Source organism: Lepisosteus oculatus, chromosome 9 (genome assembly GCF_040954835.1).
Source record: "Lepisosteus oculatus isolate fLepOcu1 chromosome 9, fLepOcu1.hap2, whole genome shotgun sequence".
NCBI lineage: Eukaryota > Metazoa > Chordata > Actinopteri > Semionotiformes > Lepisosteidae > Lepisosteus > Lepisosteus oculatus.
The window spans coordinates 9,916,598-9,934,977 of record NC_090704.1 but is presented as its reverse complement, the minus strand read 5'-3'; the positions used below and the strand labels follow the sequence as shown (position 1 = coordinate 9,934,977).

The window sequence follows — 18,380 nt, the reverse complement described above, 5'->3', positions numbered from 1 at the left end:
GTAGTTAAACAGTAACGTATGACTTCCCTGATCTACTGAGTACAGTAGAATTCGTGTACCTAGTACTCCGGTCGACAGAAGCGATAGCAAGGTCATGCTAACAACACGTAGAAAAAACAGGGCGATGCATTCAAGTCCATTCAAATCATTCGCCGTGCTATTCAAGGTCAATTTCAGTAAATCTGGTTTAACCCTGGTCACAGGCAAGAGCGTCTAGTTTTGCTCCCTCCCAGTATCCCAGCATGCTCCTTTGTGCTCTGTGACCGGCTCTCACTGTGTTGGAAACATGGCGGCGGTCAGTAAATTTTTGACAGCCAGGAACTCATCCATAGCGAGTGCAATTGTCATCGCGTTGTACTTTGTCAGGCGTAGACGCAATATTAACAAATCCATCGGGTAAGGTGCAGTACGCCTGTGGTGAAAAATCAGTTATTTGGTTCTGAAACATGATGTAGAGCATGGAGTATTGGGCTTGGGCTTGGTGCGATACAGTATTGCAGGAGAGGTGGGCACAGACAGGGTTTGTGTCAAGATGCAGTTCAGATCAGGGATCCGTGCTGGGCCGGTGTCCTCTACTGGTCAGATTTCAGGAATGTGTTAGTTCATTTTCAAAGAAAATACTGTTTTTTTTAAAACAATAGAGGTATTTATATTTTAAGGCATAGGTAGGCAACTCCAACCCTCGCGTGTGGGTTTCCTGCAGATTTTAGAGGTGCTTCAATAGCACCTGGTTAAGACGTGGGAAAACAGCGCCGATTGAACTTCTTATCTTTTTAGTTTTTATTTTAATGAAATTCTTAAAGTTTGAGATGATATGCAAACCGAAAACAATATAGCGCTCTTGGACTGGATTTGCCTACTCCTAGCTGTGAATTAGGACCGGCTAGCTGTGCTACAGGAGACTAGCGTGTAATATAACAATGACCCTATTGTACTTCACATGCTGTACTTAACACTGCATTTCTGAACTGTCTTGTTGTTGTCCAGCTAGAAATTGGCTGTTGCAAAGACTTATTGTAATGCTAGGAGCATCCATAATTAAGTAGTATTTGGATTTGTAACCACAAGGTAATGTGGTAAAGCAGGTGTATTAATTATATCATCTAAATGACAGTCCTGTTTTATTATTGTGTGAGGTCTAACATTTTGCTATACAGTAAATAAAACGTTGGACACAACTTTGAAATGAAGACTAGCTTTATCTTATAGAAACCAGGAAGGTTTGTTTGGGTAACCTATAGAAAGGCTAAAAGTAAGTTGTGATAAATACATTTTAGTCTTTATATCTGAACTGCTGCAGTGATAATAATAAATGGTTAACTGATCTGTACTTTTGTTTAAGTGGCACCATACTTAAATTTGAATTATAAAGTTTCCTCAATTTGTAAAATTCAATCATAGCATAGTCTATAAATGTCAACATTTTGAATTTGTACAATTATAAACTGTTATGTCTTTCTTCACAGCAAGAAAGGCACATCAGAGCTGCCATTAAATGATGTAAGTTATTTTGTAACTTAACATACTGTTGGATTTTTGTTTTCCTTTTTAAGCATGTTCTGTTGGACTGACAGTTTACTAGCATTGCAATGTACATAAATATACATTTTCCAGTTCCATGAGACAAATTTAAAATGCTGTCTTGTGCATCTTTGCTCTGAAGTATAAGTGATAACACCTAATAAAAGTGTTAAAGATGAACAATGAAACTCACAGCCTTTTGTGCCTATAAGAGTGTCTGCCCAAGTGTTGTAATAGTTAAATCTTTCTCTGCCTCAGTATCAGCTGTTGGTGTTCTGCAGTCTGTCTGTACTTATAATTTAGTTTATCTGCCACATGTACTCTTTCCATGTGTACAGAAAGATGGGAAGAAAGAAAAGGCTGCGGTGGATTGGGTATTCTTCACACGACTTTACCGGATTTTGAAGATTATGGTGCCCCGAACATTTTGCAAAGAGGTGGGCCTTTTTCCTTTCTTACCACATAAAAAAGGAATTTGGATTTGAGGTGTCTAAGGCCTTGAAAGTTTGACTAATTTCTCCCTTTCTGGATTATACCATCGAATTGCTTTCAGTAACTGCTTGTCCGATTCAAGGCTCAGAGTCTATTCTGGGAAACATTGGGCGCAAAGCGAAATACACTCTGGATGTGATACCAGTCCATCACTGGCCATACACAGACAAAAAAGTTGTACAGGGCCAAATTTACACAGGGCCAGTTTTTTATAGAAACTGAATATCCTGCCAGCATGTCTTTGGACTGTGGGAGGAAACCCACACAAATATGAGGAGGACATGCAAACTCCAAACAGAAAGCACCCCAGGAAATTTACACAGGGCCAGTGTTGCGAGACAGGAATGCTGTGTATTGCTCCACTGTGCCACTCCCATTCATTATATATTGTTTAGTAATCTTGGAATGGTTTAGTAATTTCTCAAGCTTATGTTTACACACATAGTCAGCTGACCACTAAATGTATTATAGACCTATATGAAGTTATCTTGACATAGTCGCCTGCATGAATCATTGTTGTCTTTGTTTTACTCAAAGTCCAAGAAACAAATGTAAGAGGTAAATGTTTTCTTGGAGGACTTGAATGACATAAGGAGGAAAAAATAGGATACACCTTTCAACATTAGAATGAGAGAAAGAAAATCCTAAAAAGCTTACTGTTGTAGTGCCTAAAATTGAAAAGCATCCTGTTTAGATATATACAGTATGTTGGATAGGCACTGCTTCTTGTGCTGGGGTCTATTGAATTCATGTGAAAATACACTAATTTTGATGATGGCATACTGTACTCAGTAAATGCATTGCTTTGATCCTGAAAGTAAAAAAAAAAGTTGAATAGTGCAAAAATATTACAGTAGGTTTTAGCTTATACAGTATACTTACTTTTGTATTCAGGGATGCAGTGGCTGTGAATATTTATAACAAATATGGACTTACAGTGTCTTAGAGAGAACACTTGTCATTTTGTAAAATTGCTTAAGTCAACATGGTTGTTATGAGATGTTAAAGAGCAGCAGCCCAGTGCTTTTATGTCTCCAACTGACCATCAAAATTCTGTAAGAGAAGTTATTTTCTGAGAACATTCTGCTCATTTTTTGACCTCCTCATAAGTTTTACAAAGCATACAGTACATAGTAAAATATGTACCTATGTATATAGTAAGATAAACTGTACTGTAGAGCACTCTAAAATGACAGTGTAACACTAATCTTGCACTTCTCTGCGTTGTTTAAACACTGATAAGTACAGGGTCAAAGCCTAATAAATTATGACTGATCTTAGATCTTGGGATTTCTTATAGCCTACATAGCGTTACATGTCAGTCATTTTTTCTGTTAATCATAAAAAATGTTGGTAATTTAGAATTTGAAGAATTAAAAACTGCTCTGGCATTTTGAGACAGTAAATGATCAATAAGCTGAGTATTGAAGCATTGTGATAAGCACTGGAGCACTAAATGTGAGCATCAGATATTGGACAGCAATCAAATGAATTAGAAGGGGTTTTTCAGCCTACCCTTCTTAGCTTTGCTCCTAACAATAAACGTTTTTACACTCATTTAAGGATGTGTGCAGAAAGAGCAGGAGTGTGGCAAAATTCAATAATCACTTTATACTCTTTTGCTTCAGTCAGGATACCTGCTGCTTATTGCCGTCATGCTTGTTGCTCGAACATATTGTGACGTGTGGATGATTCAGAATGGCACCATGATTGAAAGGTAAAGACCCTGAACTGTATTTACATGGCTTACTTTGCTCTGTTGGCAGACATGATAAAGGTGGAGTTTTATAGTACATTGAAATATCCTATCCTTGGCTCTTTAATTCTTTTTTTGTATATCATGGAAAAGTCTCAGAATCGGAAGAGCGCAGTGGTAGAGAGAAACGGTTTACTGTGTACAGTAATAACATGATATTTGAAAGGTCATATCACTGGTTGTATTGAACATAACCACATTTTAATTTTAGCTTCATTTATGACAACATTTAATTTTTCACACAATCTATAGTCAAGTAAGTAGAAAATACTGCACGCAGGAAAGCAGCTGATACAAAAGATTGTGCCCTTTTGTAAGGCATGATAGTCGTTTAAATCCATGCAAACCAGATATCCTAATCTTGCTAAATGAAGAATTACCTAAAGGAATATTTATTTCGCCCTCCCCTTGACCCTATGAGAAAAGATACTTTATCGATGAGTATTAAGGATGAAGAATGAATTAATCCATTTTTTTCTCTGAACCATTTATAAGCTATATTCCAGGAAATGTGGTTACCCAATCGAAGTTTTTCACATCAGAGTAGAAAACATGAGAAAATTAACTGGGGGCATATGCTCTTAGCCAAAATATTTTGAGTGTCGTCCTGTTAAATATTTTATAGTTTAATCATCTGTGTTCTTGGAATTTCAGTACAAAGTTATATGCTTTTAATGGAATATGATTTATAATTATTTTTTCAGTAAATAAAACTCATTACTATGATTCTTTGAAATACATGTTTCATGCAAATTGAAGTTTGAACTGATGTATATCATGGATTACTTTACATGGATACCAATAAAAGCTAATTTTATTACATTTTTGGTTTTGCTCTGACAGTATTATTTCTTTAATCCCCTACAGTGGTATCATTAGCAGAGATATCAAGTTATTCAAGAAGCACTTTTATTGGTTTATTGCTGCTGTACCGCCGGTAAATTCTTTATATTCCATGTGGCTTTATTAATTAAAGCATCAAAAGGCATTCACATTAATAATTGTGCTGCAGCTCATATCCCGAGCCATATACTGTATGTACATTTGATGTTGGAACTTTTTTTATGAGGATGTCATTTTAATGTATATTGAATATTCTTGTTTAAGAACAAAGTGAAAATTCCACAAATTTGTTATAAAACATAGCACCCACTGCTTGCCAGACACAAATTACAAGACCAGTATTTCATTACCGCTGTTTTTTTTGCAAAAAATCATCATTAAGTACTAGACTTGTAATTTGCATTGTTGAGTGGGCCAAAATGTTGATTTAATCCCACTGTTATCGTGTAAAACTAAATCAGATTAACAAAATGGCATAATTTGGCAGGCCCTCACTAGCATGAATTCAGTTTCATATCTATTTTAAAGGGATGGTAAATCTGTAATGTCCAGACAGACTTCATGTCTTCAGGGCAGACCTGTCTTTCTGGTCTCTGCTGAAACACAAATTTAGCACTGTTGTCATAACTCTCTATAGGGAGTTCAAGCACATTTCTGAGAAGGGGTAGGAGGTTTCAGACCAGTCCAGGAGAGATAACTGAGGGACTGTAAGCCCCAGCCACAGGAAAGAGGGTCTTCCTTCACAAGGGTGGGGTCCTAGGTCCAGCTGTATCAAACCACTTCAAGCCGTTATGGGAGACGGATCTGGAAACTGGGAGCCAGAGAGAAAAGACTGTTGGCCACAAGATACCCTGTAGGCCACTCATAAAAGGGAGGTAGTAACAGTATATTTGCTTAGTTAGGTATTAGAGTTATTAGTACACAAACAATAGGGAGTCTGGGATGACTCTCCTGAACAAGTGGGCAAGCTTATAGCTTGAGCTGGGATGGGTCCTGTTGTCATGGTCCATGTTGGTGCAGATGACATTGGGGAAAAAAGAAGGGTGACAATTCTGCAAGGCAAATACAAATGTAGCTTACAAATGCAGAAGCAAAACATCCACAGTTATCCTTTCAGGACATTTTTAGGTGCCACAAATGCAAGTCAATTACGACAGTTAGCAAAAATGGGGTGATTTAACAAGGAGCTGGAGAGTTGATGCAAAAAAGAGGGGTTTGGGTTTATGAGACAAAAAAGGGGCCCAAGATTTAATACTACTGTAAAACCAAAGTATGCTGAGGTACAGGTGCATTTGGAAAAATTCCCAAGAGGGAAATTAAAAAGAATACTGTATTGTAAAGGTCATTGATAGATGTTAAGAATAGTGCCAGAATAAGCTAATGGGAGTTGCCATGTTAGCCAATTGTGACATCACCAGTCAAAGACAAGGACCACACGTGAAGCATTTTAAAAGTCTTAGTCAAAGTCAAATGGCTCTTACAGTACTTTCATAACAGCAGAAAACATCTGAGGCTTAAATTATTCCAATGCATTATTGTTCACCACTAAATATCCTTTTAGTGAATACTTTTTTGCTCATTTCTGTATTGTACTATTGCGGGTAAATATACTGTATGTACTATGTCAGGTTTGAGCAAATAAAGATTGTTATGATTAAAATTTAACAATGACATGTCACATTCTTCGAGTATATTTCTTGAATTCAACAGAATTACATACGAAGTAGTACAGGCTGAATCCAAGTGTCATATTCTGTCTTCGTTAAAGCTTATATATCATGGGTTTACTGTCCCTTTACCATTCGCTAGTCAAGATTTAGTGATAATTATTGTCTACAAGAACTAACACTACAATTACCATACAGTCTTAATAAGACCTGCCACTTAATGTAAACTCCACTTGACTGGTTTTTCCAGTTTGTGTCACTGAATGAAAAAAGACCAACATAAGTAGAAGCCTTTTTTATCCTAAGTGAGAAAAAGGCCGAAATACATCCTTGACTGTGTTTGTTCCACTGCTTTTTACTTTTGTCGATTGTTTGTTTACAATGTTTTTATGCATGTTGTGGTTTGCAGTGCAATTATCGGTCGCACAACAAAAGATTTCAAGAAGTACTTGTTCAACTTTATCAAAGTGATGCCACTTGTAAGTTATTTTGCTACTCCTTTTTAGACTCTTCATTAAAATTTTGCTTATCTTTGGTATGAGCCAAACGCAATAACTTTCATCTTTAATCCTGTGTGAGGAGAATTGAGTTTATTAGTGTAGTTTTCTCTTTTTATAAAATACACAATGATCCCCCATACTGCAACTTTAAATAACAGAAGGATGTCAGTTTGAATTTTTCCCCAGTACTCTCTATAATTTATTATATATTTGTATATAAAACCAGATGACTTGAATAATGTGATCCAGGAAGTAATATTAGTACTTAGGGCATGGAAGTCTTGATGTAACCCTGCAGAATATGAAACATCCTTACACCATATAGTTCTTAATAAATATTACATGTACATGCATTATTAAGTAGTTAGTATTATTATAATTTTGCTGCATGTTGTGTGTCAGTATGTTCTGAAAGTAGCTCTTGTTGTTAAACAAGTCACGCAATGGTGCTTATTTGCTTACTGTGTTTAAGCTCATAATTCATAATATTCATCAGTATGCATAAAGGTCAAATTTTCACTATTATTATATGAATTGTTATTAGACAAACCTAACAGTATTTTGCACCTCTTTTTCTTGAGAGAAAAATTGAGTTAATTGCCATTCTTGCAGGATTTGGAGTTAAAATCCTAACAAGCTTTTTTTGTTCCTGATGCTTTCAGATATCGCTGATAAATAATTTTCTGAAGCTGGGTCTCAATGAGCTCAAACTCCGAATTCGTGTAAGGCTCACCAGACACCTCTACGATGAGTACCTAAAGTAAGTTTTGATGGTAATTTCTGGGCGAATTTTCTAAGTAAGCCGCTTAGGGTCTATTCATAACAAGACAGTCCATGTCACTCCATTAAAATAGTGATGTACTTTTCTCCTCATCTGTAAAACCACAATTAGGATAAATTACATAATGGTCATGTCATATGTGTGCATTAAATGTTGCAGAAAAGTACCATGAAGTTTTAAGTCAGCAATAGAATAAGCTGCGAAATTCACATTGATGTGACAGAAAAGCAAAGGAAGACCAAATTTTCCACTCAAAACATTATTTTCTGCAAAACACCTATCAGAAGCATCTCTTAAAGAGAGAAGGCACATTTGGCATGGACATGGTCATAATTGGCCAAGTTGGTTTGAAGAATGTGAGTTAAAGGATTAATAAATAAAGACTGTAGGGAGATTACAGCAACCCTCATATTTTAATTAAAGAAAAGGCATCTGTTTAAGCAGTACTTAGCAGTGCATTACAGCAACACAGTGGTACACGTGGATGATGTTCATTTTATACACAGAAACAGAGGTGCCATTTAGTACCACTGTTGCATCTGTAAAAATTAGAAATTACAATATTAAAGCAATATTATGAATCTGATAATAACATCAGATCAGAAATATCCAAAATATATACTCTTTCTCTGACAATAACCTTAAAAATATGAGTCAAGTTGACTTGTACCTACTGTGGGAAATTTAAATGACAAATATCACTACAATACTGTGCTGACACAACAAGATATTGAAAATATCATGTAAAACAACAACACATCACTACAATACTGTGCTGACACAACAAGATATTGAAAATATCATGTAAAACAACAACACATCAGTCCTATGCAACAGAATAAAAGAACATATAAGGGGAAAAGGATGTTTTGAGAGTATTGACTTCTGCCATAGACATAAAACTACCATGACACCTAATTATGAATTTCTAAAAAGGCACTATTAAGACAGAACAGCCTTTCCCACTATGGTTAACTTATGGTATATCTGTAAAACAGACTATACTGTCAGTTACCCAGTTTTGAAATGATAAAGACAGAAGAAAGGTTATAAATGTAAGGATGCCGTATGACCCCATCTAGAAACAATGGCATTATTCTTATTTTCCCTGTGTTTTGAACAGAGGGTATACCTACTACAAAATGGGTAACCTAGACAACAGGATAGCCAATGCAGATCAGCTGCTAACCCAAGATGTGGAGCGGTTCTGCAACAGTGTTGTGGACTTGTATTCCAACTTAAGCAAGGTAAAGTCTTCTTTCTCATCTCTTGAGTCTTTTTAGCACAGATCACCCTGGTGTGTTAATGTGCTTTTTATAAAGATAACTAAGGAAGTGTTTTTGTCACATTTTTATATTCTGTGCAGTACAAATGAAATACTTCTTAACTGTCATGCAATTTGTCTTTCAGCCTTTACTTGACATATGCTTGTACATCTTCAAGCTGACAAGTGCAATAGGTGCACAGGTTAGTCCTTTAATTCCATTTTTGTTGACATATTGCAGCATTGATATGCTTAGGGAAATTAATGAGTAAAAGGCATTTTGATATGTTATACATTTTTCCCCCCATATTAAATGAATACTTTCAAACCGTTCTAGTTCTGCCTTCACATTTCGATACTTCTGCTCATAATGTTTGTTTTTAGGGGCCTGCTAGCATGATGGCTTACCTTATAGTTTCCGGGCTCATTCTAACACGGTTAAGAAGACCAATTGGGAAAATGACAGTGACAGAGCAGAGATATGAAGGAGAATACAGATATGTCAACTCTCGACTCATCACAAACAGGTTGGTACAGAAACTCCGTTAAGTGCATACCAGCTTGGATCAGAGACTGTGTTGTGATCACGGTATTGCATAAACGGCATGTTTTATTTTTACTTTGCAGTGAAGAGATTGCCTTCTACAATGGGAACAGAAGAGAAAAACAAACGATACATACAACCTTCCAGAAACTGGTAAGAAAACTCCATCAGCACTAAGATGCGGGTGGACAACACCATTGCAGTTGTTTGTGTCTTTTAAAAAAGTCATCCGTTTTTATTGACCTAACATTTTTATCACCTCTGATTGACTGAAAAACAAAAAGCAGTATTTTCCATCCATTATCAGAAGCTCCCGGTATGGGTTTGATCATCCATAGCCATTTTGGAAGTATAGGACACAAGGAAAGGCTACAACCTGGATGGAAATCCATTCTTTCACATAATTCACACACAAGCAGTGTGGAGACATTTGCTAATCTAGCCAGTGTGTCTAAGGTAGGAGGAAACTGGAGCACACGTAAAACTACTTAAAGAAGGTCTACTTATGCATGTAACAGTTTCAATATAAAAGTCAGGACCCAGGATCTCTGAGGCCACCATACTGCCTCAAAAATGATTATTGTATTCGTAGAAAATTGCACAGAATAGATATTTGAATGTTATGCATTATGGTATTCGTAATTGATTAAAAACTAAATTAAAGTATAACCAAAATGAGCATGTTTTTATACAGTATGTGTGTTGTAGGTGTTTTTTAAAGTGTAAATACCAGCGGCATTTGTTTCATTTCTAGGTTGATCACTTGCACAACTTCATCTTCTTCCGTTTCTCTATGGGGTTTGTAGACAGCATAATTGCTAAGTGTAAGTAAAGCATTTTCTGAGAATTTTATTATTGCAGTGAGTCTAGAAATGTCTATTTTGTGTTATAATTTGGAAAAAAGTGTCTAATTAACATAATGTACTGCAGTGTATGAAACAGGCAGAGCAGAGGTGTCTACTTCTTTGTGGTCTTGGTAAGATTCAGTCTAGTCCAGTTTTCTAAGTAGCCATTAAATTGTCTACCTCAGATTAAATAGCATATTTAAATGTGAGAATTAAGCAGTTGATTGGTTAAATTAAGTGATTTAGAGGTCATGCAAAGCAAAGCTTAGAAGACACTTTATTCTGCATGAGCAAGAATTGCTTTAATAGTGTTACTTGTGCCATAGGCACCATCTCCTTAGATGCTACTGTATGTGTGTTCAAGCACCCCCAATATTTTAATTGTTGATGCAGGGGTGAATGCATTTTTATCTTGTATATTTTCAGAGATTACTGTAACATTATACATGAACAATTACTGCAGTAATGATTCCATCTTATCCCAGATTCCACAGTCTACTCCATTGACTGTTAATTCATTATTATTCAGTTGATTTGTGAGCATTTATTGAGAATGGATTCAACACATGGCATCATGCAATAGAAAGGTTTAGAAAGTGCGATCAGCCTGTCACTACAAAACCTCTAGCAAAATATGCAAAAGATAAAACTAAACTACAGCATTTCCGTGCTCAGTATTAACAGAGATTTTGTTTAACTGGACAGTAGCGAGCTCTGAAGGCCTCACTAGGAAGTTCCACATTGTAAAAAGTAACACATTCTCAAGAAATGTTTTGTTAATGAGAGCACATTTAACGATGAACATGATCAATCATTTTGAAAAGCTGGTGCCTGTGACTTTGTTTAATTGATCAGTAGCTGACAAGTGATTTTAGGTCACCTTTAAGATTTAGAGGATTGGAACTCTCCAGGACTGGGATTTGACAGATTAGTTATGTGAGAGATGTAATCTGGTTTATGTTATTTGCAGAAGCATAATGATCCTTCTTTTTCCTGACACCGACAGCATTTGTTCTGTTGTTGATGAGTTTGTTCCTGTTTAGATCTTGCTACAGTGGTTGGTTACCTAGTGGTGAGCCGGCCATTCCTCTCTCTGTCCCATCCTCGCCACCTGAACAGCACCCATGCAGAACTCCTGGAGGTGAGAGCTTCCAGCAAACTTGCCTGACCATTTCCTTCATTGTAAAAGGAGAGAAATGCACTTAATAATAATTCCTTACATTTACAGTATATAGTGCATTTCTAGACACTCCACTTAAAGCGCTTTACAAGTAATAGGAACTCCCCTCCACCTTCATCAATGCGTAGCCCACAACTGGATGATGCGATGGCAACTAAAGTGTACCAGTACGCTCACCACACACCAGCTATCAGTGGGGAGAAGAGCAGAGTAATGAAGCCAATTCATAGATGGGGATTATTAGGAGGCCATGATTGGTAAGGGCCAGGGGGAAGTTTGGCCAGGACGCAGGGGTAATACTGCTTCTCATTTTATGAAATGCCTGGGCCTTTTTAATGACCACAGTGAACCAGCATTTCAGTTTTACGTCTCGTATGAAGGACGGCACCTTTTTGCAGTATAGTGTCCCCATTACTATATTGGAGCATAGGACCCACACAGGCTGCAGGGTGAGCACTTCCTATTGGTCCCACTAACACCTCTTCCAGCACCAACCTTAGTTTTCCCAGGAGGTCTCATATCCAGGTACTGGCCAAGCTCACACCTGCTTAGCCTCAGTGGGTTGCCAGTTGTGAGTTGCTGGGTAGCTGTTAGCTGTTAAGTAACTGTTCAGTTGGTTTAGGAAAAAATGCTTATTTCATTCCACTTGATAAATTGTCAATAAAAATACCAGTAAGCAGTGTTATTGCAATGTATACATACAATACTAGTGTGTAAGTATATACTGTACCAATAAGGGTGAATGGGAAATATGAATCCCCTGCACGTTTCCTGTGGTGGAAAACGATATGCCAACATTCAGATTTCTGTATCTTCTCAATCCTGTTGAAGGAATAATCCATTTATTTGTCTACTGATTTTGTTTCTAAAGGACTACTATCAGAGTGGTCGAATGTTGCTGCGGTTGTCCCAGGCTCTTGGTAGGATTGTCCTCGCTGGAAGAGAGATGACAAGATTATCAGGGTAATTAAGTTTGTCTCTCCACACTGAAGTTTTTGTCAGAACCTTATGACGTTCCAAAAAATTGCAAAAAGCAATTGAAGTTAATGTTTAATTAAATTTTATAACTTTGTACTTCAGATCAAGTTAATGTATTTTACACATCAAATTCTAATAAATAAAAGTATTATTTAACTTCTTTAGCATTGGTAATATTCTTGTCACATGATTTGTTTCTAAGGTTTACAGCTCGCATCACGGAATTAATGAAGGTTCTCAAGGACCTGAATTCGGGCAAATATGAGCGAACAATGGTTTCTCAAGACAAAGGCAAGTGTGTGTGATACAATAGAAGTCCAAACAATTACACAACACACCCATGCAACTACAGTGCGTCTTGTAATTTTCTTTCTCTATGGCAACTGTTTGGTGGTTTGACTTTTCAAATAATTCATGTAAGCAACCACAAATAAGATGGCTAAAAGTAAATCTGGCTCATGGCATAAGAAATGTAATATGTTTTGTAATACTCTGTAGCTTGTTGTAACACATCACATTGTAACACATCACAATTAATTACTGAGACTTTTTTCAGTTACACTTATTTCAAGGATTTCAGTGCTGTGTTGTAGTGAAAGAAGATGTGAAAGCTACCAATTTCAAATGTTTACTTCAACAGAATCAGAAGGCTTGCAAAAAATCCCCCTGATTCCTGGTAGCGGAGAGATTATCAACGTTGACAAGATTATAAAGTAAGTCTCCAGATCAAATCAAACAGCGAGTTTAATTTGTTGATTTTTGTTTTGTCTGAAGTCCATTTTATTGCCAATGTTAAACCTGTACTCCAGGCATTTCAGTTAATTTTATTGAGCTAATTGTAGCCAAATACGAGAAGGGTTATAAATGAAAGAGAGTTATTCAGTTGATCTTGCTCATTGGTTAGTTCATTAATTGATACATGGTTTCATATATCCATTTCTTCAAACATCCCACAGAATTGGCCTCAGTAATAGAACCTACTACTAATTTGAGCCTACTACTTTCATTTCTAAAAGCATTTCCCTTTAATTTCCACTTGTGTTCTTGAAAAGGAAAACAGCATTAATGACACTGTGATTATTCATGTGGATTGCCAGTAGAGATATTGATTTATTTCAAACTTTCATTTTTCCCAGGCAGATTGTTCACCGACTTACTGAATATTTAAGAATAATGTATTACCATGCAAGAACTTTTTTGGTTATCTAGAAAAATAGATTCAAAGTAAAGTTGTGTGACTATGTGTGTTTTAGGTTTGATCATACACCATTAGCAACACCTAATGGAGATATTCTGATCCGAGACCTGTCCTTTGAGGTGTGAATGTTTGTTTCTGTTCTTTATACATGTTTTATTGTTTCTTTTTAAATAAAAAAAGTATACTAATTCAGTATGACTTGAGCAGTGTATATCAGATGTCAAAAGGCCTGTATTTTATTTCCTCAGTAAATGTGTAAAGCTAAAGAAAATAATTAAAAAAGCATAATCCATTGTCTTAAATTTAGTCTTCTAAGGAGTGATATTTCACATTTTTAAAAACATCACAAAAAAAAGAGACAGTTCTGTCTGTAAATACTTCACATAATAAAGTTTGCAGGATTGAAGCTATTTATGCTTACTGTAACATTCAGTATTAAGTTCAGAATTATTATTAATTATTGCATTTTTTATAAAGGTAAGATCCGGAACAAATGTTTTGGTCTGTGGTCCCAATGGTTGTGGCAAGAGCTCACTTTTCCGTGTTCTTGGAGAAGTAAGTATTGTAATACGTTAAAAGGTTCGGTTTTAATAATCCAGACTTAACTGGGTTAGGTGTACATCACTGTATAGCATTGTGTATCATGGATTAATAATATCAAAATCTTGCTGTTTTTCCTAGCTGTGGCCTTTGTTTGGTGGGCGCCTCACCAAACCTGAAAGGGGGAAGCTTTTTTATGTTCCACAGGTAAAAAACATTTCTGTAGTAGCCTATCGAAAGTTTTGTATCCCTCCAAGCCTCTGTCAAGCAAGATTAATCTTATTTAAAATGCAGTTTATTTTTTAGTTTGTTGATCATTATTAAGTATTGCCTTGAGCTACTTTGGGGAGCTATGTTTGAAATTAGGTTTTAGTTCGTATTGCAATATGCTGTTAACTACAAAAGATACTAAATGCAAATATGGTTATCAGTGTATTTATCCTGAATATGTACTGGACGTCAGAATTTACAACTAGTCTTTACTGTTATAGAGGCCATACATGACCCTTGGCACACTACGAGATCAGGTGATCTATCCAGACACCCAAGAAGACCAGAAACAGAAAGGGATTTCTGATCAGGTACTGGATCCCTAAAGGACTGGCTATCAGATAGCAGAAATATGGACAACGATGTTCTTCAGTGAAACTGCACTGTTTGCTGTTGAGTGGCATGATGCCATATGGCACTTGCCTAGATATTTCAAAATTAAACTTGCTACATCTCCCTGCTTGGCTGTGAATTTGTACTGAAATGTTCTGTACAGTTCTAAAAAATCTGAAACTGTAGGACAAGATCATTGTAGTTAAAACTTTCAATAATTGTATTTAATCTATAGTTAAATTGACAATCAGCTTGCTTTTTTGTGTTTTAAACCATTTCATACCTTCTGTAAGAATTTTCTTTATAAATATGATGTATGGATGAATGAGTGATTTGAAAACGTGATGTGTTGATTTATTGTACCGGTTTGTTTGTTTGTCTCCTCTGTGTGTGCTGTGCAGGTATTGAAGGAATATCTGGACAATGTCCAGCTGGGACACATCCTTGACAGGGAGGGAAGCTGGGACACTGTGCAGGATTGGATGGATGTTCTCAGTGGAGGAGAGAAGCAGAGGATGGCTGTAAGTTATGTAGCTCTATAGTATGTTCTCTTTCTAAAATGTACAACAATATAACATATACGATTCCTTGCAAAAGCATACAAGACAGTGTTCTCCAGAGATAAGGTATTCGACCAGAAAGGGTGAGTAGGAGAATGAACTTATTGAGCCAAATGGCCGGATATCACTGGTTCAGGGCTGTACCATTGGGGTAGAACTGGGAAACTGGCTGTATGACAAAGAAGCAAATGACTCTTGCAGATGGGTGTCAGAAAGTTATGTCGGCAGGTTCTCATTTTCCTGTACAGCAAAGTAGTTGTACTGTAGCTGTAAAACTCAGTCTTAAAAATAAGCGATTCCAAACTGGGTAGATAATAGTATAATCTAATTTAAAGAAAATTCGAAGGTAATCATCACATAAGACACATTGCACAAGTTTGAGAGAATAAGGTATTTTTGTGACTAGCTTTTTAAATGTGTTCCACTGCTCTTTAGTTCAAGATACATGCATGCTTATACATGCTTATATAGCATGTTAGTTTATAAGTCTTCTTTATCAATATGTTTTTTTCCCCAGATGGCCCGATTATTTTATCACAAGCCTCAGTTTGCCATCTTGGACGAGTGTACTAGTGCTGTAAGCGTTGATGTGGAAGATTACATCTACAGCCACTGCAGAAAGGTAATAACATGCCACTGATTGATACCTTTAGTGTACACTAGTTTTATGAAATAACAGCCTAGAATGGTTTCTGGGGATACCTGGATCATGTTATTTTAACAGTCAGATTTTTTATTTCCTATAAACTAGTTTAATGTATGTGAATACAATAAACTACTAGTTAAAAAATGTTTTTTCTCCTAACTTTCAGGTTGGCATCACCTTGTTCACAGTCTCTCACAGAAAGTCCCTCTGGAAACATCATGAGGTAAAACATTAAATCATTAAAGTTCAATTCTTAATGAAAACTATGTTCCTACAAAGAGAAAATATAATCTATTTACAGTTTGCTTAAATTTGTGTTTAGCATAAAAAGTATCCATATAAATGATCCCCGTGTACAGAAGAAAATTGATAATAAGTTCACACCTGCCAGTATTGAGCACTTAAAATATTAGATGTTAAATCTAAATTGATATCCTTTTCTATTCTTAACACAACATAAAACTAAAAAAGTCATCTGTTAATAGGAATGTTTTTTACAGATGTGAGGAAATGTATGGGTGTTTTGCTTGCCCGAAAATAATGTTTATTTGATTATTCTGAGAGCTATTGCAGAAGGTTCTGAAGATATTTTCTTTTCCTGTGACAGTTTTACCTGCGCATGGATGGAAGGGGAAACTATGATTTCAAGCCCATCACTGCAGATACTGTGGAGTTCGGATCATAAAATAAAACAGCAATAAGCAAATATGCTGTGTCTAAAGATCTCAAGTAACACTGCACTAAAAATAAGTCAAAAATAATAATTGTTTTTAATAATTTGTAACTTTTGTCAGTTTTCATGATGCTGTATGTACAAATCTGGAAGTCAAATTAATCTGTAGTATGTTGCTAATAATTGTATATTTTGTTAAACTGTAATTAGTACATAACTTCCAGGCAATATGTAGAGAAGCATTAATAACAATTAAGATACAGGAAAACTGAGGTTAAGTAAGATCTTAGTCATTAAAAAATATATTGCCCTTACAGTTCCTTCTATGAGTTAGATTTACGAAGCACAAGTTGGGACCTTCTAACTTGTCTTACCAGAACGTTTTACTTTAATCCTATTCCGTTAAATGTTTTCTAAATGTGAACCTCCATTTTTTTAAACAGAAAAACAAGAAAACTGCTCAGTTGGTGCCTGACATTGTAAGTGTTCAGCATATTGTAATCATCACAAGGCAATTTTGAAATGTAAAAATTAAGATATATTTACCTTTATAAAATTAATGGGTTTTTTTTTATAGGACAATGGTAACATCAGAATGCACTACTTAATGGCATGCACTTGGGTCTGAAATACTGTAATTTGAACTGTACATTTTCATTAAAAAATGTAAATGACTGATTCCTTTGTATTTCTGGGGAAGTTTAAAGGTTGCATTTTCAAATTTTCATTTGAAGGTGGAATTGTGGCCAGCATTGCTGCCTCACAGCTCTAGGGTCCTGGGTTAGATTACATCTTGGGATGCCTGTGTGCTTTGAGTTGGCATGTTCACACAGTTATCATGCCAGTTTTTTTTCCAGATGCTCTGGTTTCCTTCCTATAACCAAAGACAAGCAGTGTAGATCTGAATGGTTACTTTGAATTCAGGGGAAATTAATACAGTGCTTTTCCCAGTATGAAGAATACTGTCTGTGGGACTAAAAAGAAACAACCAAATGAGTCCAATAAGCATGAGCATAATGTTAAATGAGAGCAGGCATTTTAGCCTAATATAAAACAACTTCCACTTGCTTATAATTCAGGGGGATTAGATGTAAGGTTATTTAACTCTAAGGAAACTAAGTGAAGGTTCATCTACTTTTTCCTTACTCTCTCTTACCGACATTTAAAACATCAAGGTGATATACCTTTAGTCATTTATTAACCTGTGAATCAATACAATTTGATCGGTCACTTATTATTCTGGGGCATTTGTTTTTCAGTTTTTATGTACGAATGGCATACAGTTGTTACCCAGATTTCTTAATAATAATAATAATAATAATAATAATAATTGCTTACACTTATATAGCGCTTTTCTGGACACTCCACTCAAAGCGCTTTACAGGTAATGGGGACTCCCCTCCACCACCACCAATGTCCAGCATCCACCTGGATGATGCGACATAAGATAAAAAATATATAACTGAAATCTTAAGAACATAAATGTCCATTTATCATGTCAATAAAATTCCTCCTGCTGTTGAGTCATTCTGCAGTTTAGCTCTGAAATGCTGTCTAGCCAGGAAGGTATCCAGGTGCTATGATTTCTCTAATTTTGCACAGTGAGTCAGTGACTTGTAAATTATATGGTTCATCCTATTTGCTGTGATCAGTGAGTCTTAAGAAACTAAAACGTTTCAAAATGTTGTAATGGACAAAAGCAAAGTTTGGTATTCAGAAAAATTGGCTACCGTGAGTCTAATCTCATTTTTGAGTTTAAAGTTTTTCTTTTACTGATGGCAGTGTACGC

General features: G+C 35.9%; 1 protein-coding gene across 2 annotated transcripts; it reads left to right on the top strand.

Moving 5' to 3' along the window:
- Positions 1 to 252: 252 nt before the first annotated feature.
- On the top strand, positions 253 to 17,269 carry abcd3a (ATP-binding cassette, sub-family D (ALD), member 3a). Of its 2 annotated transcripts, none has more exons than XM_069194102.1 (23): positions 253 to 396; positions 1,467 to 1,500; positions 1,860 to 1,958; positions 3,642 to 3,730; positions 6,689 to 6,758; positions 7,442 to 7,539; positions 8,684 to 8,807; positions 8,971 to 9,027; positions 9,209 to 9,351; positions 9,452 to 9,521; positions 10,123 to 10,192; positions 11,257 to 11,354; positions 12,265 to 12,356; positions 12,574 to 12,662; positions 13,012 to 13,084; positions 13,625 to 13,688; positions 14,047 to 14,124; positions 14,251 to 14,316; positions 14,601 to 14,690; positions 15,114 to 15,233; positions 15,790 to 15,894; positions 16,085 to 16,141; positions 16,526 to 17,269. In XM_069194102.1, exons 1-23 carry the CDS (start codon positions 287 to 289, stop codon positions 16,601 to 16,603), a joined length of 1,974 nt encoding a protein of 657 aa, XP_069050203.1. In that variant the 5' UTR covers positions 253 to 286; the 3' UTR covers positions 16,604 to 17,269. The 2 variants fall into 2 exon arrangements, with proteins under 2 accessions (XP_069050203.1, XP_069050204.1); XM_069194103.1 differs by lacking the exon at positions 6,689 to 6,758 and adding an exon at positions 4,637 to 4,706.
- Positions 17,270 to 18,380: the final 1,111 nt, after the last annotated feature.